Source organism: Callospermophilus lateralis, chromosome 6 (assembly GCF_048772815.1).
Source record: "Callospermophilus lateralis isolate mCalLat2 chromosome 6, mCalLat2.hap1, whole genome shotgun sequence".
NCBI classification, from domain to species: domain Eukaryota; kingdom Metazoa; phylum Chordata; class Mammalia; order Rodentia; family Sciuridae; genus Callospermophilus; species Callospermophilus lateralis.
Window position 1 is genome coordinate 2,971,749 of NC_135310.1, and position 26,357 is coordinate 2,998,105.

The following is a 26,357-nucleotide window of genomic DNA, read 5'->3' on the forward strand; positions in this document are numbered from 1 at the left end:
AAGGAAACAGGTCTAAGCCATTATTTCTAACAGACCCGTGAGAAGTTCAGAGGATCACAGATTGCTGGGAAGAGATGCCGCCTCCCACCTGCTGCTGGCCTGAGAAACCGTGCGCTCCTAGACGCCAGGATTCCTCTGGGCAGGCTTCCCGGCTCAGACTGGGGGTGAGTGTGTGGTTTGTTCCTGATCAGGCTCGATTCCTTGATGCAGTGAACTGTGCATGAGGCAGATCCGCTGAGCAGATCCACTGGCTGCATGTCCTCTCTGCCTTCAGCTACTGTCTGGTCAGTAACTTCCTAGAAACCTAGTGTTGTGACACACTGGCATCTGCCACCACTGATCTGTCCACATCTCTGTCTTCAGATAAACTCTGAGCCCGGGAAGCTGTGGTTGATCTGTCCGTGTCTCTGTCCTCAGGCTAAATCTGACCCTGGGAAGCCGAACAAGACCGTCACCTTTCTTTCCTGCTCCCCCACGGGTCTTGCTCTGCCCTCACGGTCACTCTTATGTGGCTGCTTTCCTTTGGCTCTTTAGCCACAGGCCTGAATCCTCGGGCCTCAGCCTCCCCCCTGTCAGTCTGTCATGCCTGGGGACGGGTCTGGAGGGTGAGTGCTTGGATGGTGTCAGGATGGGGCTCGGGAAGGAGCCAGGCAGCGCTGCAGGCAGTGACAGAGACACGCTGGAGCGTGGTGGCCACCAGTCATCGTTGGCGTTCCCTTTGCCCCAGGGACATGGCCCTCATCTGCTCAGCTCCTGCACCATGGAGCCCAGCATTTGTGGACAGAGAGGCCCGCTGTTGGCTACTTCACCCCGTCCACCTAACTCCCTCGCCAGCCTGGACTCTCATTCTCTGGTCTCTGTGACCTTCCCTGGCAGCCCTTTTCAGTATGTTCTTGTCCCCTAGGGCTGACAGGCTCCCTCAGTGAACATCTGCCTCTGCCCCCTAAAGCAGTCCCCTCTGCCGAATCTGCTGTCACGCGGTGGCAGGCGTGGGGGGTGAGGCGTGTGGTCTTAGCACCTGCAGTGCTGCTGGGCCGGGGCCCTGAGCCTGTCCTGGGACCGGGGCCTGGCTACAGGGGTGCAGGAGCCAGCTGGTGGGATCCTGCGCCCCCCCACGGAGCTGCAGCTCTTGCTGAGAGGCCTCAGGGCTGAGGATGGACAGGCTCTGTCCCCTAAAAGGCTTGGTGAGATTCCAGGTGAGCGCCAGGAGATGTCAGAGCCCGACAGGTGAGTGAGGGCAGGGAGTGGCACTGAGCTCAGGGGAGGCCACTCTCCCGCCCTGCCACCCGCAGCAGCCCTGGGGCTGGGCTTCGGGGTCATTTAGACAGAACCATGGCTGTATCTGGGAACAGAGCCTGTGGCGCCAACAGTGGAGCTGCGCAGGTGACAAGGGACGGCTCCCTTTGGTCTTTGGCTAGCAGTGTGGACACAGGGCCCAGAAGGGAGTAAGCCCTGTGACTGTGCCCAACAGTGCCCACACTGTGACTGGTCCCTATGGGGATGCCAGCAAGTGACCCGGAGCACTTTCCCAAGGATGTCTGGACGTGACACCATTACAGGCTTCCCCAGTGTAGTCCAGTCGTAAAAGGGAAATTACCTCAACAACACGAACTGGTTGGTGACAAGGCCTGGGATGCAGACCGCAGAGTCAGCCTGAGGGTCAGCCCCACAGTGCCGGTCTAGAGTGGTCGGACACCTCCCATCCTTTCTCACCACTGTGTCCCAAGTGCCAGTGTCTCCTGAGAAAGCCGCCAGGTCTCCTGGCGGTCTTACACGAAGACAGAGCACTTTGTGGTGTTGGAAATGTCCATCCTGCTGATGCCCCTGCCTGCAGTTGCTCTCTGTGGCCCCAGGCCTTATGTGTCCTGAAGTAGTCTGTGGGGACCTCTGGCTTCTTGTGGGGTTCTGAGGGCAACATTCATCCAGCCAGAGCACATGGGCCTCCAGGTTCTTTGCTGAGAGGTCCTTCGGCCTGGCTCTCTGGGCTGCCTGCCCCCGTCCTGAATTGTGCTGAGCACTGGTGTTGGCCTGTGGCATTGCTGGACTGGCTGCGTCTGCAGGGAGGCCCCGGCACAGTGGGGGTTCCCATGTGGCTGCAAGTGAGCATTCGTGGCAGGAGGACTGGGGTGTGGGGCGGTCATTGTTTGGCGTGGGGAGCTCAGCGTCCAGGAGTGGCAAGCCTGTGCTCATACATGGGAGCCTTGCAGACAGGAGCAGGGAGAGGGGCCTTCTGCTTACAGCACAGGCCTGTGGATCCTGGGAATGACGGGAACGGTGTCTTGGGCCTCCTGAAGGACACTGGGAAAGAGACAGACGCACAGCCTAGAAGCCAGTTCTTGTCGTTGCCACTCCCCGGTCTCTCAGCCGAACATCGAGCTCTCCAGGTGGGCTTGCTGATCTGGATTTGTCTGTGAACTAAATTATTTGGGAGGGCCAGGGGGATGCCAGGTGCTGGGAGCCAGTGAGTCCCTAGCAGGTGGCAGCCCATGTCTTCTAAACCTGCTCTCTTCACACCCGGGCTGCGGGACCCGTCTTGGGGTCCTTCACCTTTTGTGAGGTGCATGCTAACTGTTAACACAGATTCATGGCTTAGGTTGGTTTTAGCTTCAGACTAAAGCTGGTGTCTCTCTAGCACGCCTCCATTGTTTACGACTGTTCTGTTCCTGAGGACACAAAGGTGGTGTTAGTAAGAGTTTTGTAGAAGACTCATTTTCTTTTCTCTTTTTAACTTAGAGGTTTGCTTAAGGAGGCTTTAAGAGAACCAGAACTGACCTCATTGAATGTAGCGGCCGTACCCCATCCAGATGGGGAGGGACGGAGGTTCTGGGGGCTCTGCTGGCACTCGAGGACTTGGGGCAGATTCAGTAGGCAAGGGCGGGATGGCTTTGAACTGCCTCTCCCACTTCCTGGCAGGGCCTGTGGCCTCCTCGAGGGTGGTCAAGGTGCTGTCTCCGAGCAGAGTCTTGGGCTCCATAGGACTGCTGCTCAGTTGTGCAAAGGGGAACTGTGCCCTGAAGCCCTCCACCCTCCCCAAGGCAGGGTCTGTGGACCCAGATCTGTTGCCCCATAACAACCCACAGTGGATGCCCCGGCCTGGGGAGGCCCTGCCAGGGGTCTTCCTGGAGGAAGATCTCAGGGGGACATACAAGGGCTGTCTCCTTCCCTCGGCTTTGTCCTCAGCATGTCAGAAGATGGCTGGCTTACCTTCTGGGAATGAGGATGCCCCAGCAAGGAGTGCTCAGAGCAGGCCAGATCAGAAATGCTGGTGCCAGGGAGAGACCGGAACAGGCCCTGAAAATTCACCAGGAAGTTTGTTGTCTTTCCTTCTGGAAAGCAAAAGGGGTGGGTGGTCTTTCCTCTCTCCCCACCTCCACCTGCGTGTTCAAACCTTGTGATTCACAGGTCGATCAAGTTCATTTGTACACTGGGTGTCAGTACAGAAAACCCTTTTCTTCCATGGAAACCATATTATAAGAGGTATTATAAATATGAAAAGAATAGGGATGGGGTGTGGCTTAGTAATGGAGCCCTAGCCCAGCTTGTGAGACCCTGGGTCCCATTCCTAGCCCTGCAAGAACAAACAACAAAATCATCTCACATAAGAAATGATAAACGTCCAGTTCGCCAAAGTGGGGTCTGCCATCATGTTGCTGGATGGTTTAAATGGCACCATCCCTTCCTCAGACACTCGGCTCAAGAGGCCTAGCCTGGGTGGGGGTCTTAGTACCTCTCCCAGAGGGTCAAGACCCCTATGTGGGGAGGGCCAGGCTGGGAGCAAATTTTAAGGACCAGGAAGCCACTGGCCTGGGGCAGGAGCTAGGGCCAAGCACCCCAGGGCTGGGAGTCCAGGGCAGGCATCATTGCGGGAGAAGGCATCCCACAGAAGACAGGACCCCGGGGGCTTGAGAAAAAAAGCAGGAAAAGGGACTCTAAGGGGAAGCAGGGACAGAGAGGCAGATGCTCCAGCCCCGCCCCCATCCGGAGTCACCAGGCTGCCCATCAGATGTCCCTTCTCCATTACACACAGGTGTGATGGTATCTCAGCCTCCTCTTGCCTGCAGAGTGGACTGCACCCCTCTGGCGATCCCACACCAGGTTCCTGGACCTGCTGTGCGTTCTTGCTCCTCCGGGAGACACCAGAGCCAAAACGCTAGAATAGAGTGTGTCTGCTGAGCTCGGCCTTTCTGTCCCTTGGCCTCACTATGCCACCCCCAGAGCCTTCCAGGTCTACCAGGCTCCCCGCTGCTAAGTCCACTCCCCATGCCAGGCCTTGGCATTGCAGTTCTGCTGGGCACATCCCAGGTGCCACCCAGCCCATTGCAGCTTCTGAAGTCTCTTGTGACTTACTGGGCTCAACTCAGAGGTCTCCTCACACAGTTGTCCCCGACCCTGCTAGCGGGAGTGTGGGTTCCGTAAGGCCGTCCTGTCGAGACTTCTAGCACCTGAACAAGCCCTTCCCAAGGCTCTTTCCTGAGAGGCTCTGATGCCATAGGTGATGGTCTGTCTCCACTAGGCTGAGCCTGGAGGCAGAGAGGCTTGTCTTTTAGTGCCCCATCTGGAGCCAGGCTCCCGAGTGACTCAAGGTGTGTCTATTGGCAGTTTCCATTTTAGCTGAGTATTTGTGTACCTGTTTGCCTCCCCAGAACCTGAACACCTTCAGTTCAGGAATTGTAACTTCTTGTCTTTCTTTCAACAGAGTGGAGAGAGAGACTTCTTGGGTTCCTTGGTTGTGCATGCTGTACCTACATGCATATGAGGACATGTGGGTGAGGATGTGGATGTACGTACAGGCAATACTAGTGGTAATTTAAGTGACGGGTCAGGCCTGCTTGTCAACAGTCTGGGCATGCCTCCATGAAGCAGGTACAGAAGTATCCCCATAGGTACTTAGGAAGCTTCTTCCTGCCTGGGATGCAAAGTGCATGTTATAGGGCTTAGCGTGGCCTCTCAGTGTCAGCACGCTACAGGGCTTAGCGTGGCCTCTTAATATCAGCACATTATAGAGCTTAGAGTAGCCTCTCAGTGTCAGCTCAGAGCACTTTTTGCTCTGCAACTGAACGAGTTTCCCGAGATGCCCTGGGATGCCCTGTGAGCACGTTCTGATCAAGACCAGTCCCTCCTGAACTCTGACAATCTGTTTCAAGGGGCATGTGTTGAAGGCACTGTTGTCCTGTGTGGACTCGGCCTCTCCCTGGAGTGATCCTCTGTCTCCTCTGCCTCCCTTGTGTTTGGCTATGATTTATCATATTGTAAGGTACTTGTTAAGACCTTGAAAGAAATACTAGGTCAGTTGCTCTTGGAAATAGCAGTCTGTTGTTTTCATTGAAACCCACTGAAGTAGGGCTCCAGCCCTGGCTTTTGGAACTCAGTCCTCCCCCCACTGTGTCACACGACATCTTCTCTCTAGGCCTTGTCCTCTGGATGTGACCGTAGAGGTATCAGGTGTGTCTGCTATAGCAGTTCCCTGGGGCCACTGGAGACTGATGTGCCTGGTGCCCACCTGTCTCAGCTGAGCAGAAGTCTCATAAGTGACTCTCCATGGTCCTCCAACACAGCTGTGGAGGAAGTCCTTGCGGCTGGCCTCTCTGTAAGCTTGCGTCTTTTCCCAGTTCCTCCTCAACACCGTGGTGTGTGCTAGTTCCTGCAGAACCTAGGTCTCTTTCTAGTCACCTGCAGCGGCCATGCTCACCTTTTTACTCATACAAGGGCCTGAACCCAGCAGTGACATCCACTAGTGCTGTGTCTTGACCCGCGGTGTGGTTCTTCACAAGGACGGGAACAGTCCTCTTCCCTTACCAGAAGGTTCCTGCTCATTCTCAACTGCTCCGATGTGACGAGTCTGGGGTTCAGAAAGTGTTTGAAGGTTTTTGTGTTTGACTAAAAGCCATTTGAAAAGTGAGATGGCGCCAGTAAAATTGGTGCCACAAGTTCCTACCCTTGATGTTTCCTAAGTCACAAGCCGTGGCCCTTGAGGAGCTCCCCCCCCCGCCCCCGCCCGCTGCCTGCTGCACAGTGGTGTGGTCCTGCAGGGCACATCATGGCCCAGTGGTGGGGCCCTCCTCTCCCAGCCCTCAAGGTGAGGTGGCGTGTCGGGAGACTTGAAATCCAGGCATCCACAAGCCTTTATTTGAAGGGCAGAACTTGTTTGGCAGCCCAACCAAGGCGAAGGCACAGCCCTTTCCTTTGTCACCTCCCCCGCCCCCCCGAAGCTCCAGTGGGACAGTCTGCCAGGGGTTCTGCCTCACACAGGCTCCACGTCTCCTCATTGGCGGTGGCACTTGGCTCAGGGAGGGCACGCACAGGCCTGTGCGCCAAGGGTCGCCGGCCATTGTTCATGAAGACCTGTGACCGTGGGCCTCCTGGCCCCGGGGCTTCCCCAGAGGTCTCTGGTACACCTCTTCTTCAAAGTCGCCCCCTCTCTTGGACAGCCTTTCTGTTAATGGTGCGGAGCAGCTACAAGTGACGTTTCAGGCACGTTTCGACTCCCAGGCACAGCAGCCATCCATCAAGAGCTAGGACACCAGCCCCATGCGTCCCCAGCATCCCCATCCTTTAACAGGGCCCTAAGTGCCCTCACTCGCACACATGTCCCAGTTCATTTGTGATGCAGGTGAATTTAGTGAATCCAATTGGTTGGGCCGTGGGACACCGGGTGCTTTGCCAGACGTTATCCCGGGGTGTCTGCTGGGTGTCTTGGGTGGGTTCGGTGTTTCAGTTTGTAGCTGAGTAGGTGAGATGGTTCTCAGCTGGCGGGTCTTGCCAAGCCAATGGAAGGCCTGATTAGAACAGAAGGCCAGCAGGTGGGGGGACTCCCTGCCTGGCTGCGGAGCTGGGCCAGGTCTGAAGCACAGGCTCAGCTGGCTCTTCCACTTGCCGCCTGCAGACCTCAACGCCTCAGAACAGGTGAGCCCTCCTGCGCTGCGTCTTCCTCAGCCTCTCTGCTGCCTGCCGCTTCCCTGGAGAACCCCGGCACCTGCCATGCAGGTCTGTTCCCACAGTGAGCTCTGGGGTAGGACACTGCCATGCAGGTCTGTCCACACAGTGACCTGGGGTAAGACACTGCCATGGCAGGTGTTCTGTCCCTACAGTGAGCTGGGGGACACTGCCATGGCAGGTCTGTCCCTACAGTGAGCTGGGGTAGGACACTGCCATGGCAGGTGTTCTGTCCCTACAGTGAGCTGGGGGACACTGCCATGGCAGGTCTGTTCATACAATGAGCTGGGGTAGGACACTGCCATGGCAGGTGTTCTGTCCCTACAGTGAGCTGGGTAAGACACTGTGAAGACAATTACCGGACCCGAGGACAGGGATGACTTGCCAAGAAGGAGCCTGCGGTGGGGCGAGCATTCCAGGTCTTATTCTGACCTCTTGATATTGCTGGGAACAGCTGGACTCCTTGCGACGTACTCTGTTGTCTCTGTGGGTCGTCTGTAGCCTTTGCCACAAGCTCAGTACTTTACTAGAGGCCTAATACTTTATTAAAGCCTTTAAAGACACACAGACACACAGGGAAACCCAATCTGATTTCCCTCCTTTCAACCTGGGTGACAGGGAAACTCTAAGACCAGATGGTTCCTCCACTAGGGTCCGGCTGGAGGAGGACTGTGAGAATTCAGCCCAGCCATTCCCTCCATGCCCATGAACAAAGCCTCAGTGCATTTTGACCTGAGTGTACCCTCTTCCCAAGAGACTGTTGTCATGTCCAGCCAGCAGTGTGTGGGGCAGGCACCTGTGAGCGCAGGGTGGACCTCCACCTGCCATGGGCCCGGGCGGCTGGCTTTGGGCTGCTGGGAAAGGAGGCATGCTTGGCGAGGAGCACTGGCTGGTGCCTGTCCTGGCACTTGCCTCCTGAGAGCCTGGGGAAGTGGTGTGCACCAAGTGCATGCCCATCACACTGCCCTAGCGGGCCCCGGCCTGCCCCAGCAGGACAGACATCCTCTCATGTGACACCCAGCAGGGTTGGTGGAGTTTGTTCAGAGGACTTAGGAGACAGCCTTTCTTTTAATGGTGCAGAGCAGCCACTAGTGACGTTTGTCCCGTGGATTCTCCTTGCACCTGTAGCCGAGCACCCGCCCCCACCCGTCTATCCAGGGAGCCTGACCACCTCCTTCCCTGGGGCCACAGCTCCCTGCTGGCCTGGCTTCCTTCTAGGATGCAGGTGGCTGTGCGGCCAAGACCAGTGGACTCAGAGGTAGAGAGGGACACAGGTGGGTGTTTTTCAGGGTTCACAAATAGTCGTTGCCCTGAGGTCGAGTGTGAGAGGAACCATCAGGGGCTCCCCAGCCAGCAGGAATGGGGCTGCCGTACCAGGGACACCGCAGTCAGCTGGGATGAGCGGAGCCCTGTGCTTCAGGTGTGGCCCTCCTGCCCCCCAGGTGGAGGCCGCGGGCCACACAGCCTCTGGAATGTGCTGGGGCAAGGACTCCTGGGACAAGGTGCCTCCTGATGCCTGCCTGGCACTCAGAGACCTGGGTCCTAGACATGCCTTCAGTCTCAGCTGCAGTGAAAAGGGACATGGCTGGGTGAGAAGCAAGGATTACTGGCCATGGGACTGCTGTGTCCTCTTTTAGAATAGAGAAATCTCCCACCTCTCTTCCCTATTTAGTGGTAGTCTTCTTCTCATGCTCTTCTTCCCTATCCCATTTTGAGTCACCCCCCTTTTATCAGAGAAGACATTCGGCATTTGTTTTTTAGGGATTGGCTAACTTCACTTAGCATAATCTGCTCTAATGCCATCCATTGAAGAGAGGTGGGAGGGAAAAAGAGGGAGAAGGGGAGTTGCACAGAAGATGGAAGGAGAACCTCATTATTATACAGAATACATATAGGATGTTGTAATGAGAAAAAGAAAAAAAATGTGTCACATTAGATTCGATAGAGAGAAAGGATGGGAGAGGAGGGGAGGAGTAAGGAGGATAGGAAGGGCAGCAGAATAGAATAGACAATATGATTGATGTATGTACATTCCATGTATGTATTCTATGTCAAAATTCATTTTGCTGTCATGTATGACAAGAAAGAAAGAAAGAAAGAAAGAAAGAAAGAAAGAAAGAAAGAAAGAAAGAAAGAAAGAAAGAATTAAAAAAAAAAAAAAAGAAATCTCAAATGCTGATGGCGGTGGGGCCTCCTGGAGGTGCATGAGTAACCAAGCCTGCAGGATCCTCTTGTCCCACCTTGACACTGCTGTCACCTGTGCAGAAAGCAAACGTGTCCCCTAGGGTGTCCCCTAGGTTCACACTCACTCCTGGTTCAGGCTGTTACAGAATTGGAGACCAGATCACTAGAGAACCGGGCAATTCTCCGAGTCATACGCGGAGCTCTTGTTTTCTCTGTTACTTGAATGGCATTCTTGCTCCTCAGGGAGGAGGCCTGAGCTTGACCCTTGAGTCATTCCCAAATCAGGTTTCCTCAGTTGGCAACTCATCTTTGTAAAACTCATGGCCTTCTTCGTGAGGCGGGCTGGTCACACTTGTGATTTGTGCAGGGCTACGATGTGCAAGGCAGCTTGTCCTCGACTCCGCGTGAACCAGCCCAGGTCGGCTTTCCCAGGTGAACGATGGGCAGCTCTCAGTGTCCAGACAGCAGGCTGGCTGAGCTCGCTCCTGCACCCGTCTCAGGACTCAGGGGAGGAGGCTTCCCCCTGTGCTGGAAGGAGCGCCCTCCCTCCTGCTGGCATGCACACGTCTCTCTTCACGTGGGACCAGGCCTCCTGACTAGGTGGTGGTGGTAGCTCAGAGTGTTTCTCTTTGCCTCCCCAAACAGGATGCACATCCGGAGTTGGGAAGAGGAACAGAGCTGGAATAGAAATTCCTCTGGGATTTCCAGCCAGCCAGCAGCTCCTAGTTCAATTGTTAATTCTTCTTTGTATTGATTTTCACAATAAAAGGAGGCAGGTGAAGTTTATATACCACCTTCAGGTTTATAAAATTGGCCCAACAACCTGGGAATATGAGGATTGAAACTTCAGTTAAAACTTGAATGATCTAGTGAAAATTTATAGAAATCTTACTTATGGGAAAGGGGTATAGTAATTTTCTGGGTAAAAATTATTTTAAAGATTTAAAGTATAATAAGAAAAATATGTCGCTCTGTGGGAAGAAGTGGCTGAAAGTTGAACTTACGAACTGTGCAGTGGTGGCTGCTCCAGATGCCCTAGAACACTCCGTGCTCTCCCGGAAGCACATGCCTGCACCCGCACACCTCAGCCCTGCATGGGCAGTTGCTGCTGAGGCCCTCCTGAGACCCCAGTGCAGTTTCCCGTAAGCAGACTTTGACTGACTGTCTTTGTCAGCAGGACCGAGCGCTGGGTAAAACCCAAGGACGCGGTGCGGATGCGAGTCCCAGTGGGGATTCGCACCAGTGTTCCAAAGCTGTCACTCAGGAATGAAGAACAAACTGGAAATATTCAAAAGAAGATGATAGTGGGCTGGTTTTCTTTTTTAAATGAATTACTCAGATTGTAAATGACAGAGAAATTTGTCAAGTCTGTTTGAACAGCACCCTGTGTTTGGCTCAGCATCGATGTCCTCTAACAACAGATGAGCCAGTGTGTGCTGAGGCTCCTTTCTGCTCTGGCCGGTGTTGCCGACTCATGGAGTACCAGTGATGGCCTTTCCTTATAAATGTTTATTCTAAGTACTGTCTTACATTGGGAGGTTTAACCCAAACCCAATTGAGAGGACACAGTACTGGATACCTGTGGGTATGAGTGCAGCCTAATGGTGCAGCCCTCAACAGCAGGCTGCCCAAGCAGTGGCCAGCTGCACGTGTGCATGCGTGTGTGTCTGGGAGAGCATGGAATATCCTGGTGCATTTCTAATGAGGATGTTAAATCAGGCAATTCTGTGTTAGCGTGTGGCCTTGTGTTAATTAATGACAGTGAAATCATTCAGTTCACATGCAGCCAGCACCAGGCCCTGACTGTAGAGTTGGCAGTGCCCTTGAGCTCCCTCAGCTGTTGCCAGGACCCCAGCCTGCACCCGCAGGTCAGGCTCATGGGTGGAGTTGGCCCATCTTGTGTGCCACCAAAAACCAGACTTGGCCTCCTTTGTGTTTAGAGCATGATAGGACCTCAACTTGGCATTCAGAATGGCATCCTCAGCGGATGGTTTCCTAACCACGTTTCCAACCACTTTCTCTAGTGTACCAGCCAGAACACCCGAAACCTTTTGGGGTCTTCCCTCATCACCAGAGTCTCACCTGCCAAGTCGTGCCATCTCCATGGGGCAACAAACCCAGCAGTGTTGCACACGCTGTCGCAGTTTGCCAAACCTCAAGCTAGGGTAGGGTTTTGAAACCTTCAGAATATAATTTCTTTGAACTTAAAAATCATGTCTAATGCAGATCGGCTTCAAGGGTGAGGAAAGTTGTCATGCCCACGTCCTGCACCATATGCAGGGATAGTCTCATCACATTAGCAAGCTCGAACTGCACGGGGGCTCTGCTGACAGGGCTTTGAGTGCTGCCTCCTGTGCAGTACCGGCTGGCGGGTCTGCGCCACCCTGTAGCCATGCTGGGATGTTTTCATTGAGCTTGTGCACGTGTTTTTGAGAAGATGTCGTGTGCTTGTGCTCTGTTAGGGAGAAAGGGGCACGACGGAGAGGAATAGGCAGAGTGCCCTATCTGGAGGAGTCGGGAAGTGGGAGACCCACCTTGCATTAGTCCTGGCACAAGCCCTGTGTCTCCTACAAGGGGCCCCAGGCCAGGGAGCCTCTTTCTCACCAAGAGCCAGGTGACTGGGCAGCAAGGAGCGAAGGGAGGTGGGACCATCTGCTGTGGAGTTTTAATTGGCCAGATTCTTTGTGGCCCCTGCAGTGGGTCTTTAGATTCTCTGTGCTTGTTGAATAACAGTGGAAATGCTGATCTTAGGAGTGAGCAGTGTTGTGAGATGGTCCAAGGGGACACTGCAGTGTAGACAGATTTCTCACGCCTCTTGAAATTCTTCTGTGCTCATGATGTTTGGAAGTCTGCTTTATGGCTCATGTTGGCAAAAGCTGATGTGTGTGGGTCTCAACATGAGCTTGCTCCATCTGCAGCCTCCTTCTGAGCCAAGTTCCCCAGCTCCGACAGGCCTGCAGGCCAGGGGTAGAAGGCCACATGACTTCAGGTGGGCTGGGGGCCATTGAGCGCTGTTAGCCACATCCACGGCCAGGGCAGCTGCCTGACGGCAGTCTCTCTAAAGACTGAACCGATGATCTGCTTCTAGCAGAAACTGAAAAGTGTCTGGTCCGTGGAGTCTGGACAGAAATGGTTCTCTTCCGCTGCTCGAGCACCTCATTTACACATCCGCCTCCTGTCAGGAGTGCTGTTCCTGGGGAACCTGCTGCAGACCCAAGCACCGTCCACTGCCTTGCCAGTGGCCAGCAAGCTGACGATGATGCTCTCGCTCGTACGTATCTGGAGAGCTGCATGTCCAGTTGTCCCATCAGCTGTAGCAGGCCGTAGTCCCTGATTTCATTTTAAACAAGTGCTTTTCTTTCTTTAATGTTTCCAGCAAATTGGTCTCCCCAACCACTCACATACCTCTCCTCCCAGGAAAACCCCCGTTAATTCCTGGCCACCTACCCTGGGTGGAGGCTCTTTCCACATCACCCAGAGGGCCATTTTCCATCTGTGCTCTGGCTGGAGGTTCTGTGTTAATGCAAAAGCTGAATTTTGCAAATTGAGCATTAAAATTTTTAAATCTTTAAAAATATATAGTCATCATTTTCACTAATTTTATCATCTGCTTTCAAAAATACTATCTGGATTCTTTTCTATTGTTTTCTATCACAAATTATGTGGTATTACCAGTCTTTCAAAATCACAACCACTTTTGCCTTGACTCTCGTGATATGTCAGTACAGCTGGGGTGACTGCAGTGGGTGACTGTTGGACCCCACAAGGACAGCTAGTAGAGTGGCTTTAGTTGTGTACGATTTCTTATATGGAAGATTGCATCATCTTGATCAGTTTTATATTGATGGAAAAGAAGTTTGAGAAACAAAGGAAAGCATATTAATTATTTATACTCTCAGCTACTACTTCTAATGTCTTAATGTGTTTTCCTGCAAAACATTTTAGATGTCATAGTAGTACTAATGGACGTAAGATTTATTTTACTCCTTTAAATCCTATAACAAAGGATTTCAATATTGCCAAACAGACATCAAAGTCACTTTTTAAGCATTAAAAATTAGTAATTATAGGGTCACAGAAATCTGCAAAAAGCAGCATGGAGAAGACTCCTAGGTCCCGTGTAGCGGGAGGCCGTGGCGAACCAGGGCTAGACACCCAGTGCTGTTGACAGGCCCGACTCAGGCCCCCCAGTTCTACACGGGTGTGTGTGTGTCTGCACTCCGCCCCTCCCCTCAGCCATGGACCTGGATTCCCCATGGTTCTGCATGTCAGGAATGTGGCCAACGCGGAGCCACAGGTCGTGTCATCTTGGGACCAGCTGGTCCCTCAGTGCGGTTCTCTGGATGTCTGTGTGCCGGCCGTGCCCAGCTGCAGGTCATCCTTCTGCTGCACCCATGTCCCTGGCCTGCTGTGCCACCATGGACCGCCACACTGGGACACGGCTGGGTGTCCTGTGGAGGGGAAGCTGCAGAAAATACTGGTGTGCCAGGTGGGGAGGTGGCGGGTGCCCTGGAGTCGGTCGCCATGACGAGTGCTCAGACACATGTGGCTTTATAGGGGAGCCGCCAGACGGTTGCAGATGGGCCAGTCCCCTCCACATCCAGCCAGCGATGCACAGAAGGCCCGGCTTCTCTGCATCTTCACCAGCATTTGACGTTGTCACTGCTTTTAAATCTCAGTCTTTCTGACAGGTGCTGTGACTCTTCAGTTATTTGCATTTCTCTAACGAATCATGGTGTTGGGTGTGTTTTTGGCTTGTTTGCCTCTGCACATCTTCCGTGCTGAAGTGTCTTTATCTGCTTTGCCCAATTTCCAATTGGATTGTTTTCTTTCACTGCTGACTTTTGAGAATTCTTTGTGCCATAGATTCAAGACCTCTGCCGAGTGTGTTTGAAAATATTTCTCTACTCCAGAGCCCCCTTGTTGTCGTGCTAACTGGGTCTTTGCCCAGCAAAAGTCTAAATATCGAAGAAGTTCATCTTGTCAGCTTTCCCTTTTCTGCATCACACTTTTGGTGTCGTGTCTGAGGATTTTTTCCCTTAGCCTGGATCCTGGAGATCCTCTCTCGCTTTCCCCTAAGATGTGTGCGTGTGACTCTGGGGTCATTGTGCACAGGGTGGGACGCAGGGCAGGTGTCTTGCTCTCTGGGCGTCCACATTCCGGCTCCCCTAGTTGAAAAGTCCATCTTTTCTCCATCCAGAGGGGCTTTGTCCTGGTCAAAACCAGCCTGTCTGAGCGCACTTTTCCAGGGTTCTCTGTTCTGTCCCATGAGCTGTGTGTCTGTCCCTTCTCCGGTTGCCTGCTGTTCCGAACACCTGTGTGGAACACCTGGACCTTGGGGCGGGGTGGGTCCTCGCGCTTACATCAGCAATTATGTGACTTTTCATTTTTTATACAATTCTAGAGTGAGCTCATCCATATCTACAGAAGTCTGGTTTGGAAATTTGTTCAGTTTGTGGACATCTGACTGTGTCTTCTTCCAATCTGCAACACCTGTCCCTCTCTTCGTCTAGGTCCTTGATTTCTTCCTGACATCCGTGTTTCCAGCACACGCTGCTATGTGTGGGGCCGTTTGTTGGGCCGTTTGTGCCTCCTTGTGCCGCCACTCTGGAGGGGCCAGGCACACCCACCTTAAAGCCACGTGACCTCTCAGCTGCTGGCTACACTCCATTTTCTCAATTCTCCCCACTTGCTGCAAATTTCAATCTTTTCCCATTTCCTCACTCTTATGAATAACATTACAGCAAACAGCTTTCCATATTTAATTTTTTGATAAGTTCCGAGGCACGTCCCCTGGTCTGAGTGTGGGAAGGGCTGCCTCTCAGTGGACGGGGGACCTACAGGCAGTAGGAAGGGACACTTCGCGTTCGCTCCTGCAGCTGCTGCTGGACTGGCGCTCTCATCCACAGCTGCGTCTCCTCTTCTACTACGTGGGCTCTAGGCTCCTCAGGCCTCCTGCTCTGGCTGCCGCCCTCCCTCGGCAGCACAGATTCCTCACAGCACTGTGACGGAGGGAGTCGAGTTGGCCTGCAGGTGCCTCGTGCTGCATGCCGACCCAGGTGATCCTTCTGCAAGCTGTCCCCTTTATTAAAATGTCACCCATTGGAGTGACTCATCATCACCTTCCACCTCAGGATTGCTTTGTCTGTTGTCAGCCACAAGCAACGCAGGCTGAGGGTATGGGGCACCAGCACCAACGCCAGGGGAGGTGACTCCGGGCAGACGGGAGAGGGGCCCCTGGGGCCTGCCCAGGAAAAGTTCTTAGATGAGAGACTTTTTTAAAAATTGTTTTTTAGTTGTAGATGGACATAATTTCTTTATTTTGTTTATCTATTTTTATGTGGTGCTGAGGATCGAACCCAGCGCCTCCCACGTGTGAGGCAAGTGCTCTGCCACTGAGCCACAACTCCAGCCTTTTTTTTTTTTCTTTGGATGCTTCAATAAATACCTGGTAGTAGAGATCAAAAGGGACCAGAGGAGCCAAAGGTCTTCTCCTTGGAGTGGACTGGTGCCATTCACGCCTTCCCCAGAGGGCAGAACACAGACCCTCCTGGAGCAGGTGCCTGGGCCCACGCACAGTGTCCTCAGGAGGCAGAGCACTGGAAGCATGTCCTGGATCTGCCCACTGGAGTAGGACTGGCCTGAGTCCCTGGGAGGCCGTGGGCTTGCAGGGGCTGTCGGTGGGAAGGAGGCCTGCAGGAAGGAGCTCTGTCTGCCGTCCTTGTTCTTGGTCGTAGCTCTCGGAGTCCCACTCTCACGGACTGTGATTCATAAAGCCACCAGCAGACGAAGGCTTTCAGAGGACGGAGGGGAAATGATGAGAGGAGCAACAGACAGTGGGGACAGAGAAATAAGGTGGGAGGGTGGAGCTTTACTTCAAAAGCAGAGAAGTAATGTCCCTGGAAGAGTCTTCTAGGCTGATCAACCGAAGCTCCTCGTGGTGTGGGAAGGAGAGAAGACTGGAATCTGGATGGAAGGACCCTGGCTGGTGGTACCTGTTTCTGTGGGTCCCCCTGGCCCTCCTCTGACGACTCCTTACTTAATGCTACTGTCATAAGCATCTGAAGCTCAGCAGGTGGCTTCAGTGGGACCTCTTCCTGAGATAAGGAAGGCCCTGGCCCAGTCCTTGTTTTTGTCGTGTGTGGTGACATCCGTGACCACTCTTGCTTCTGCAGCCTCTCGTGCACTGAATCACCTTTCTGGCAAGGAAAAGAAAAGACCCCAGGTGGGTGAGAAGAGGGAGCTCTGCCACGCACTCGCAAGTCTGCCCCTCCAGGGATCCCACCGCATGAGCATCGTCAGGACGGATCTGTTCACCAGGACAGGAAAGCAGATCCGGAGAGTGGAGGAGGCCTTCTTTCCCCTTCTCGGTGTACTGTGTCACGCTCCTGAAATTTCAGAGCTTGCATCTGCTGTGCTGACATTCCAGCAGCCTTTTCCATGCCGGTTTCTGCCCTCTCCCTCCTGCTCCCGTCCTCCTGTGTTCTGGGACAGACTTATTCTTAAATAAAGCCAGCCCTGCCTTACTGCTCCCCAGCACGTGCCCCGTGGCTGGCCTGATTCCTGCCCTTGATGCTGCTGTACTTGGTGGCTCAGCCTATATTTAGCCCTTCAGAGACATGGAGCTTTCTGTAGGATGGTTTTCTATTGATTGAATGATGTGGCTGGCCCTCGGGTTTCACTGCACCTTCCTTCTCACCAGCGAAAGTGACACGTTTGCTGAGACAAGTAAGGGGCAATTTAGAGAAGACCCTGGGTCTCAGCAGCTACTACCTCTCCGACATTCCCTGGGCCCTGGCCAGAGTGGAAACACGCATGGATCCTGGCATCGCAGTCTGAATTCTAGCTGCAGCTCTGCCCTGGATCCTTGCACAAGATACCCAGTATTTTAATCAGTGTCTCATCCCTGTGACCAGTTAAATACTCAACAAGAACAACTTAAAGGAGGGAACGTTTATTCAGGGATCTCAGTTTCAAAGGTCTCTGTCCACTGACAGCCAACTCCATTGCTCTGGGCCGGAGGTGAGGTGGCGCACCGTGGCTGAAGGGCGTGGGGGAGGGAAGCCGCTTTGCTCCAGGCTGCCAGGAACCAGTGGGAGCTGGGGGGAAGATGCACCCTTCCAGGGCACACCTCAGTGGCCCACCTCCTCCAGCCAGGCCCCGCCTGCCTAAGCTGCCATTCAGTCCTCTCAAACTAGGATGGACTGATAGGCAGCAGCTGTCAGCGTGCAGCCGTTGACTTCTGAACACCGCTGCCCTAGCGCAGGAATCCTGTCCAAACCATCAACCCGACCTGTCCAGAAGAAGAGGTTCCTCTGGTCCTGTGTGGTTGCATGTGTCAGGGCCCTTGTGGGTGTGGGGAGACACCTTGGGTGGGCACAGAGGCGGACTTTGTCCTGGTTTGTTCTTACAATGGGATGCAGCTCCCAGAGGACTCACTTTCTGCAGAGGTGGACCAGAAGTCCCTTGGGGCAAGCTGTGGGAATTGTCGTCAGTTCCCCTGGCCTGGGAGGCTATGAAACCAGCCTCGAGCTTGCTAAGTATCTCCACTGCCCCCAAGACAAAGTTGGCCTCCATGTCGTCCTCCCCTGGGCCTGGAGTCCAGCAGATCCCCTGGGTGTCGTGATGCAGGTGGCACCATGGCTGTGCTGAGACCTCTGAGCAAGATGTTCTTGATGAGCAGGTGCTGTGTGTATACCATGAAGAGTGGTTCCTGGTGCTCCTTCCTTGGACCTCCGTCTGTGGCGTGGTTGGCCTCTGGCCTATCTGAGCTGCAGGAAAGAGCGTCACAAGTCTCATCAAAATCAGGCTCGCGTCTCGCTGTGGCCGCATCCCCTGATGTCTTCACCTCAGAAGCAGAGCAGGGCTCACCCACAGACTGTGGGTACAGCCTTGAGGTGTTGTCCTTGTTTCTGTATTTTTATAAACAAACCCTGCAAACTTATTCTATAATTTTCTGAGAATTGATATCCTGCATGCAGCTCTGATTTCTAGAATGACCTCTCCCTTTTTTTAGAAATAAATCTTAACACTTTTCTAATTTTTATTTCCTATATTTTTATCAATACTCTCCCACAACTTTTAATTTGCATTTTCTTTTCATAAATATTATACTTTTAATGACATGAACAGCAGATGATTCAGAACAGGAATTCCCTGAGGGGGCGACTTTGACAGGGAGAGGAGAGTTAGCGCAGCTGGGGTCCAGCTCCCAAGACTTGCTGTGGGGGCTGTTCTTTTAGCTTTCCAGCCCCTGGGAGCACCTGCTGAAGCCGGTGAGGCAGTTCAGCCTCAGCACTCTGGGATGATGCTCCGCAGGGATTTTGGAAGCATTGTCCTGACAGTGTCCATGGATGGACGTGGTTTAAACTGTTCATGTCTCTAGCTTCTTTCTCACATTACAACCTTTTGGCATCTTCGCCTGTGGGGCCAGCACCTGGTCATGATACCCGCTTCTCTTTCCATCACTCAAGTCATTTTAAAAACACTCTTCCCAGGCACTATGCTCAGAACCAAGTGTGGAGCGCCCGTGTGGCGTGGATTTAGGAGCAGACTGTTTTCCTGGGGGATGGCGTGCACATCGCGTAGTGTTCTAGATGGAACGGCCTGCCTCACCAAGGAGAGATCACAGATGTCACTTCACCATGAGGCAGGGACAGTTTTGTTCTCGTGGTCCTTAGGTGTTCAGAGACAGGGGGAGCAGCCTTGCCGGGGCCCTCCTTCCTTCTCCTGACCAGCTGCTTTCTGTGGACACTGCCCTGCTCTGCCCTGCATCGCCACTGGGTTCCCTGAGCTCCAGTGTTGTCTTAGTTCTTGGGACATAGTTAGGTGTCCTCAAGCAAGTTCAGACCCAAACGTCACCATGAACTCAGAACTCTGAGCTCTCAAATGGGACCGCGTTGGTTCTTTTTTCTGTTGCTAGTTGAGATTCTGTTGAGTGGTTGGTAGAGACCTTACTGATTTTAAATGATAAGTTAGCTGTATCAAGGTATTATCAGGAGAGAAATCTGGAGTTTCAAATGCCGTTCTAGGAGATGAAATTTTATTTGTGCTTGGGGTCCATTTTGTCTAAACACTTTGACAGCAAGAATGTGCACACATCTTGTAAATGCTGGTAGATGTTTGCATTTAAATGTGTGATTTGAAATGTTAGGGCCATAACTCAAGGAGGTACGTGGCTGAGATCAAGGAAGCAGGGGTGGCCTGCGGTGCTGTCTGTGTTTGCAGGAGCTCTGAAGCTGGCTTAAGAGCGTGGCCTGCCAGGGGCTGGGGAGGTGGCTGGCATCAAGAGGAGCGGAGTTCATGGCCGATTCCCCGAGGGCAGGCACCCGCCTTGGTGCTGCCAGCTCTGGCTGGGCAAGCCTGCGAGATGGCCTGTCCCTCGGGGCAGCGAGGAGATGGTGGCCCATAGTGGGGGAGGGGGGCTTACTTTTTACTTGTGATTCTCCAACCTTCCAAAAGAGCTCCTGAAGCTCACCCGAGTGCTGTGAAACTGGCCTCAGGCAGAGACCAATGTAGGAGTCCAAGCCTCTTTGGCCCGTGTCCCTGGCCACTTTCATTCTCCCTCCTGCCCTGAGCCTCTGGACAGCATCACATGTGACTCTGGTTCAGCAGTGTGACTGCTCACGTTCACATTCCCACTGGAGCCCAGAGAGATGTACTGAGGGGATTGTGACCTTAGGTAAGGTAGGTGTTGCATTGCACCGCTGCAGGGCTGGGGCTGTTTAGGAGGGAGGTTGGGATTCTGGATGACTCACATCACCCCACTGCCTCTGTGCTGTGGGCAGAGGACGTCTTGACCCAGGGAGAGGGTTTTGTAACAGAAAAGGAGCGTCTTATTTAAATGACAGATAATCTTCCCAGGTTCTTCTTCCAATGGTGGGTCAGTGGCAGAAAAAGATAGCATATCTGTGCCAGTGGGTATAGGGTTGGCTTTGGGCTTCTACAGCCACCAGTAGGGCTTTCCTTGTGGATAGGGCTGTGACACACCACAGCCCCAGGGCCCCTGCCTGCTGACTGTTTTCCCTATTGTAAGTTGGAAGAGTTCACTACAAAACCTGGAGCTTCCCATGGCTCTGGTGGCCCTGGGGTTCAGAACTTCTGAACTACAGTGCTGGGTTGTCCTCAAAGCCACCACCCCAAACTGTGGAGCCTGCTGGCACCCCGGGGTTTTTCTTATCTGTTCAAGAAGTAAAGACAAAGAAGCAACTTTACAATCCTGTGTCTTGTAAGTGAGCTTCTGTAAACCTTACAACCAGCCAGAGAGAACTGGGGCCATAGTGTTTGCGTTTCCAAGAAAAGAACATTGTTTTTACCAAAGTGGCAAATAATCCTCAACCGTGTGGAAATCAGGAAGCTTCCAGTAACTGTCAGGATGGAAGCAGAGCGCACAGGCCCTTCCCTTCTCTGCTCTTGCAGTTCCTGGAGGGAAAGCAGTAACCTTAGAGGTGATTCAAACGTCCTAAGGCAGATGGTTGCTGCTGGGGTTTCATTTGAAGTACAGGGAAGAGGCGTGTGGCTGGACAGTGAGTCCTGGGCTGGGAGCGTGAGGAGCAGGGGTGCCCTCTGCAGGACCGGGGGACCTAGGTGCCCGGGGCCCCCTGCCTGCGCTGCATGACTTCCTCATGGCTCTCTGCTGTGTCACTAAAAGCGCCTTCCCCGTGTCCAGGAGGGCCAGGAGGAGCCTCTCAGAAGGCGCAGAGATGCTTTGGAGAACAGAAGGCTCCGGTCGGGAAGCGGCTGCTCTCCAGGTCCTCACCGGACAGTGGCACTGGGCAGAAAGCCCACCTACCTGTGCAAGTGCCGCCCAGTGTCTTTGCCTGGGGCAGCTTGTCATGAAAGTGATCTCTGTCGAGGCTTTATCTTAAAGATGTAGGTTCTTTTTCGTACAGGAAATTCTCGCTTCTAGATTGGAGAAAACTTTCTCACTGCTTCTGAAATATAATCCACAGGGTGGCAAGGAAGCGTTCATCACATCAGCTGTGTCAAAAACATCAGGGATGGTGTGAATGGGGGGAGAGGCGGCCAGACCATCTGCATTTCACCAGTGACGTCACATGTGGGAACCTGTCCGTGCCCTTCTGAGCACAGCGTATAGACACTGAACCGACCCCCTAGGCTGTCTGTTCTGTGGCTGCTGGTCACCCCAACCAAAAGTTTTGCTCAAATTGTTAAGTAGAATGGGTTTCATTGAGACTACCTTTAGATTTCCCAGAGTACTGGGAAGACCAAATGACAAAAATCCCTGCAGAAAAGAAACAATTAGAGGCTCACGTGCCAGCAAACTAACTGGAGATGATTCCATAAAGCCGCGTGGTGTCACAAATGTCCCTCTAATCCCGGAAGTCCGTGGCAGAGCCGGTCACAGTGACTGCAGTGGAGGGAGGTGCTAGGGCAACTCCCAGGGACCCTGCCCCTATGTCACGGTATACTGCTCTTCTCCGCAGGAAGAAGGCATCGTGAAGGAGATCGACATCAGTCACCATGTCAAAGAAGGGTTTGAGAAGGCCGATCCTTCCCAGTTTGAGCTGCTGAAGGTTTTAGGACAAGGGTCCTATGGGAAGGTAAGTTCAGCTCCCGGATGGGTGCAAGAGGGTCTCACTCCTGAGCATCAAGGACATCGGGGCCATACCTGACAGAATGAGAAGTGCAGATGGTCCTAGCTCGGCACAGCCCAGGTGACCTGCAGCCTGTGCACATCAGGGCCAGGGCCCTTGCCCTTCAGGGAGTTGTGTCCAGTGGGGACCGCCTCCCCCTCAAGACCATGGAGCCTGGCCTCCCCAGCTGCTCCCCAAGGTTCCGTTGGTCACCAAGGGGAGCGGGGCAGTTGAGCTTGAGCCAGAGCATCTGTGGCAGTGCATCCTAACAGCTAACTTTTTAAAGCTCAAAACAGTAGAATAAGAGAAGGAGGAAAAACTCCTCTCTGGATTGGCCACATGACATCCGGAAGGCTGGGGCCCAACTGGCTCCCTTAGCCTCCAAGCCAAGCTCCTTTGCCTCTCAGAGTGTCTCCCCTCCTGCAGGATGGTAATGGGCCCCACCTTATGTGATCGGCAGCTGCTGCAGTGTGTGTGTAGCCAGGACTGCTGGCTTCCTTTCTTCTTCCACCTCCAGATTACAGCAATAAAAACTGATTTCTTCCAGGAAATGAGAAAGGCTGCCTTTCACTTGGGCCACGTCCAGAGACAGCAGATGCCAACAGGTGCTTTCACTCGGTGGCCTGGGGATTGTTCCCGGGAAGCTCTGGCTTCTCTGTCCCTGGTGTGAAGGGTGGATGGCAGGCATGGCCTGCCGTGCCCAGGGAGCCCTCTCCTCCAGGGAAGGGGGGCGGCCTGGCCCTCAACTGCTTTCGTGTGGCCTGTGGACGAAAACCAGACCTCTCCAGCCTTCCCCTGACTTTTTACTAAAATACAATCAGCTTAATCCCACTTAAGGGTAGGATTAATAGTATGCTGATATCTGAATAATCTCTTACAGACCACATAAAGTTGTTTGCAGAAATTTATCTTTTGTCATGCTGATGAAGTAGAAGGACTTTTCTCTTTTTCTTTTCTGCTGGGTAATGTGGTGAGGAATGTGTTTATTCTGCTGCACATCACCAGTATTCGGGCCATTTTGGTCTATAAAATGCTATTTACTACTATTTGTGAAGCCTCACTCTGTAAATAGCCATCATGAAAAGCAGAACACAGAGCCTGTTTCAGGGGACAGCTCAATGTCTTACCACTGACCAGAAAAATAGGAAAGATTATTTCTCGGAGAAGTGTGATTTGAAAGCACAGACAAGGGTTCTCTTCATTTTGCTGCCTTTCCAAGGTGCTGCCCACGTGTCATTTCATGAGTGGAGTCAGCCTTTGCAGGCGTGGGCCAGAATTGTCTTTGCCCCAGCGCAGCACAGAGAGGCCTGCCGGGTTTCATGGCTGTGGGTGACCAGCCCTGTTACTGCTGGAAACACCATGGGTGCGACAGCCCCATCCCAAGAGGGGCACTGAGTTCCTGGTGACAGGGAGACAGGAAAAGCTTCCTGGGCTCCGGGGAAGCGACCAGTGCTCCAGGTGTCCAGTAGTGCCTGACTGTAGAACCACCACCCTTAAATACCCTGGTTGGAAAACTAGTGTATTAAACACAAAAAGAGAAAAGGCTTCCCAATTCCTTCGTTCAGACTTCAAAGTTTGAATTTTAATTTTGCTTTAAAAAGAAACCCTTGGTGGGGGGGTGCTGGGGTTGTGGCTCAGTGTCAGAGGGCTCGCCCAGCACATGTGAGGCCCTGGGTTTGATCCTCAGCACCACATAAAAATAAATAAATAAAACAAAGGTATTGTGACTATGTACAACTAAAAAATTAAAATAAAAAAAAGAAAGAAATCCTTGGAAAACAAGTAGAATGACGGCCTTTGGCCGAATCCCCCTGGAGCGCTGACCCCCGTGATATGCCACGCTTGGCCTTCCTGGCCCTCTTGTGAATTCTCTTGTTATAGCCACACGTGTCCTCATGATACAAAGAATAACTGAGTGAGGTCAGAGGATCAGAGAGGAAAAGCAGAAGGAGACACAAACCCCTCTGGTGGGTGTGCCCTAAGGTGACCTCGATGGCCGGCTCAGCTCCTGCTCGCTGAGAGCCAGCGGTGGCGGCCAGGCCAGGCCAGGCTGCAGGACAGGGGAGCAAGGCTCAGGCCTCCTCTGTGCACTGAGTGGGACCCAGTGCAGGAGGCCGGTCCTCAGAGCTTCACTCAGGTTACTGGGAAGGAAGCAGAGCCCTCGCGGGAAGCAGAGCCCTCGCGGTCAGTGTCTCTGCGCTCGTCCACGGAGGCTGTGTTTTCCATCCAAGCAACAACAGCAGGAGGAGGACAAGTCTGGGCTCTGCTGCCCACACTTCTCCATGGCTGCCAAGAGGAGACGCCGTGGCCTCAAGCAGGGGCAGGCCTCTTTTCCACCTCTAAGGGAGAAGAGTCCTGGATTCCACCACCCTCACTCCAGCCAGAGACCAGCATGGCCCTGCCTGCAGGTGGTTCCACTCACAGCCTGGCCTGCTTCTGAGCCCCTCCACCCTCCTCTCCACTGAATGACTGAAGACACGGGAGACAGAGAAATGGATAAAATGTAGCCTCGGCTGGGGAGACTGGGCATGCAGGCCTGCACTGCACCCAGAGCCCAGGAGTGTCTGCAGGACGACTGTCAGGGACGCTGACCGTTCAGGCCCTAAAGGATCCTCGGTCACTACTCTCTGCTTGTGCCACAAGAAGATTATTCCTGTAAACAAACAACAACAACAACCCCACACAGAACACACTGGAGGAACGAAACGTCTCTGGCTGTGGAATTTCTTTCGGCATCAGTTGAGGCCTAGAAGCCGCGGCACCCCCACACGGAGCACAGCGTGCTGGCGATGGCTCTAGCCCCGAGCTCAGGCCTGCAGGACACACTGTGCCCGGGAACCCAGTGGGGGAGTGGCTGGGGTTGTGGCTTAGAGGTAGAGTGCTCACGTAGCACAGGCAGGACCCTGGGTTCTATCCTCAGCACCACATAAAAAATAAATGAGTGAAATAAAAGTATTGTGTCCAACTATAAAATAAATATTTTTTTAAAAAAATGGCCTGGAAAAGCAATGAAGTGTGGCCAGGCACAGCCGAGTGCTGAAGGGCTGGCGTGGACCTCCTGCTCTCGGGCACAGAGGCTGGGCACAGAGCCCCGTGCTCTTGGGAAGAGTAAGTCCCCGCTTCTCTGCGGCTCCTGGGGCTCCCTTCCGTGGAGTCCTGGGAGTGGTCTGTAGGTCATGATTTTTACACTCTGAGAAGGAAGCAAACCAAAATCTTAAAATTTTAGAACTTTCCTGTGACCCCATGGGTGGCAGCACAGGAATGGGTCAGACACCTGCCTTCCTGCCGCTTGGCCCACTGCAGACCAGCTGTCACACTCCAGTGCTGAGAGCATCAGGTGCTGATTCTGTGGACCACAGTGGTCCCCAATGAGTGGGGTGATTCAGGATGACGTCACATCTGTCCCAGGCTGCAGTTGTGGCAGGTATGTGGGCCACATGGCTGCAGGAGCCGTCCTAAAAATGTAGCACGGTGGTATGTGCCGCTGGGTTAGGTGACTGTGTCTGCTGACGCGGCGGAGCTGTTCGGAAGCTGCCTTTGCTGCGTCGGCGTTGAGTGCTACAGTGCACGAGCCTGGCAGGGGCACAGAGGGCCACGCAGGATGCGGCCAGGCCCTGCCGATTGTGTCTAAGCTGCTGCAGTCTTGGTGGCTCACCTCAAGGTGCCAGGCATCTGCTGCTGAGCCCTCTGCTGGCCGTGGGAGCGCCTGGCGTGATGACTTGGAAGTCCTGGCACTAGCAGGAGTTTGATCCCGTTAGTGGAGCTGAGCCGCCCTTACTGTGAGAAGCGAGAGATGTCATGTGAACACCCGCACGGTCTGGCACCATGTGAGCTGCATTGTAACTGGCAGCTACTGGTGCCCTGGCTCTGGTGGTCCAGGCTCCAGGGGAGTGAGCTTTCAGTGCTCCCTGAATGCAGTCAGAACTTCCACTGAGGAGGGCCACACCCTGCCCCTCACTACTGTCACTGCCTCTCAACTGCTGGACTGGAAACAGCTGACCTTCAGCCAGTGGCACCATCCCTTCCATCAGCTGGCTGTCACTCACCCCATCCCCCTTGCCAGACCTTGGAGACCCGACTTCCTCTCCTAGGTGGGGGTAGAGACTCAGTGGTGACCCTGCGGCCTCCCTGGGACCAGGACTCATCCTTCAGCCTTGCCTACCACCTGGACTCCTGCTGCATGTCCCGCCTCCTGCCTCCTGGGCACCAGCAAGGGGCTGATGAGAAGTCTCCACAACACTCATAGCCATGTGCCTGTAGCTTCACTGGTCTCCACAGACAGTAGATGGAAGTGCAGTCTCAGGCGGGAACTAGACTGTGCTGTGTGTGATTGTCTTATAAGTATCAGGGAAGACTCAGGAGTTGGGCACTGATGTTTCTCTGTCTGCAAATAATCCCTTCTTCTGACCACTGCTGACATGTTTCTTCCTGCCTGTTGGGAATCTCATCCCCAACACCAAGAGAGGCGTTGGCCTAGCAGGACATTTCCAAGATAGCAGAGTTTGTCCATCTGTAGTAACTTGCATGGTTATGGCAGAGCTCTGTGTAGAACCGGGGTCCCCAGGTCCTGCAGAAGGGCTCAGTGCCTCATATCCTGAATGGCAGTCAGTGCCCGTGAGGGTGAGCCCCAAGTTGTCTCTCCAG

General features: G+C 53.5%; 1 protein-coding gene across 2 annotated transcripts in view; it reads left to right on the forward strand.

Annotated features, from left to right (window-relative positions):
• Rps6ka2 (ribosomal protein S6 kinase A2) overlaps positions 1 to 26,357 on the forward strand; it is a 201,963-nt gene that overhangs the window by 96,091 nt on the left and 79,515 nt on the right. For both annotated transcript variants that reach the window (XM_076858042.1, XM_076858041.1), the window contains exon 2: positions 21,564 to 21,680. In XM_076858042.1, the coding sequence (XP_076714157.1) occupies positions 21,564 to 21,680 (117 nt within the window). The remainder of the gene's footprint in view (positions 1 to 21,563; positions 21,681 to 26,357) is intronic.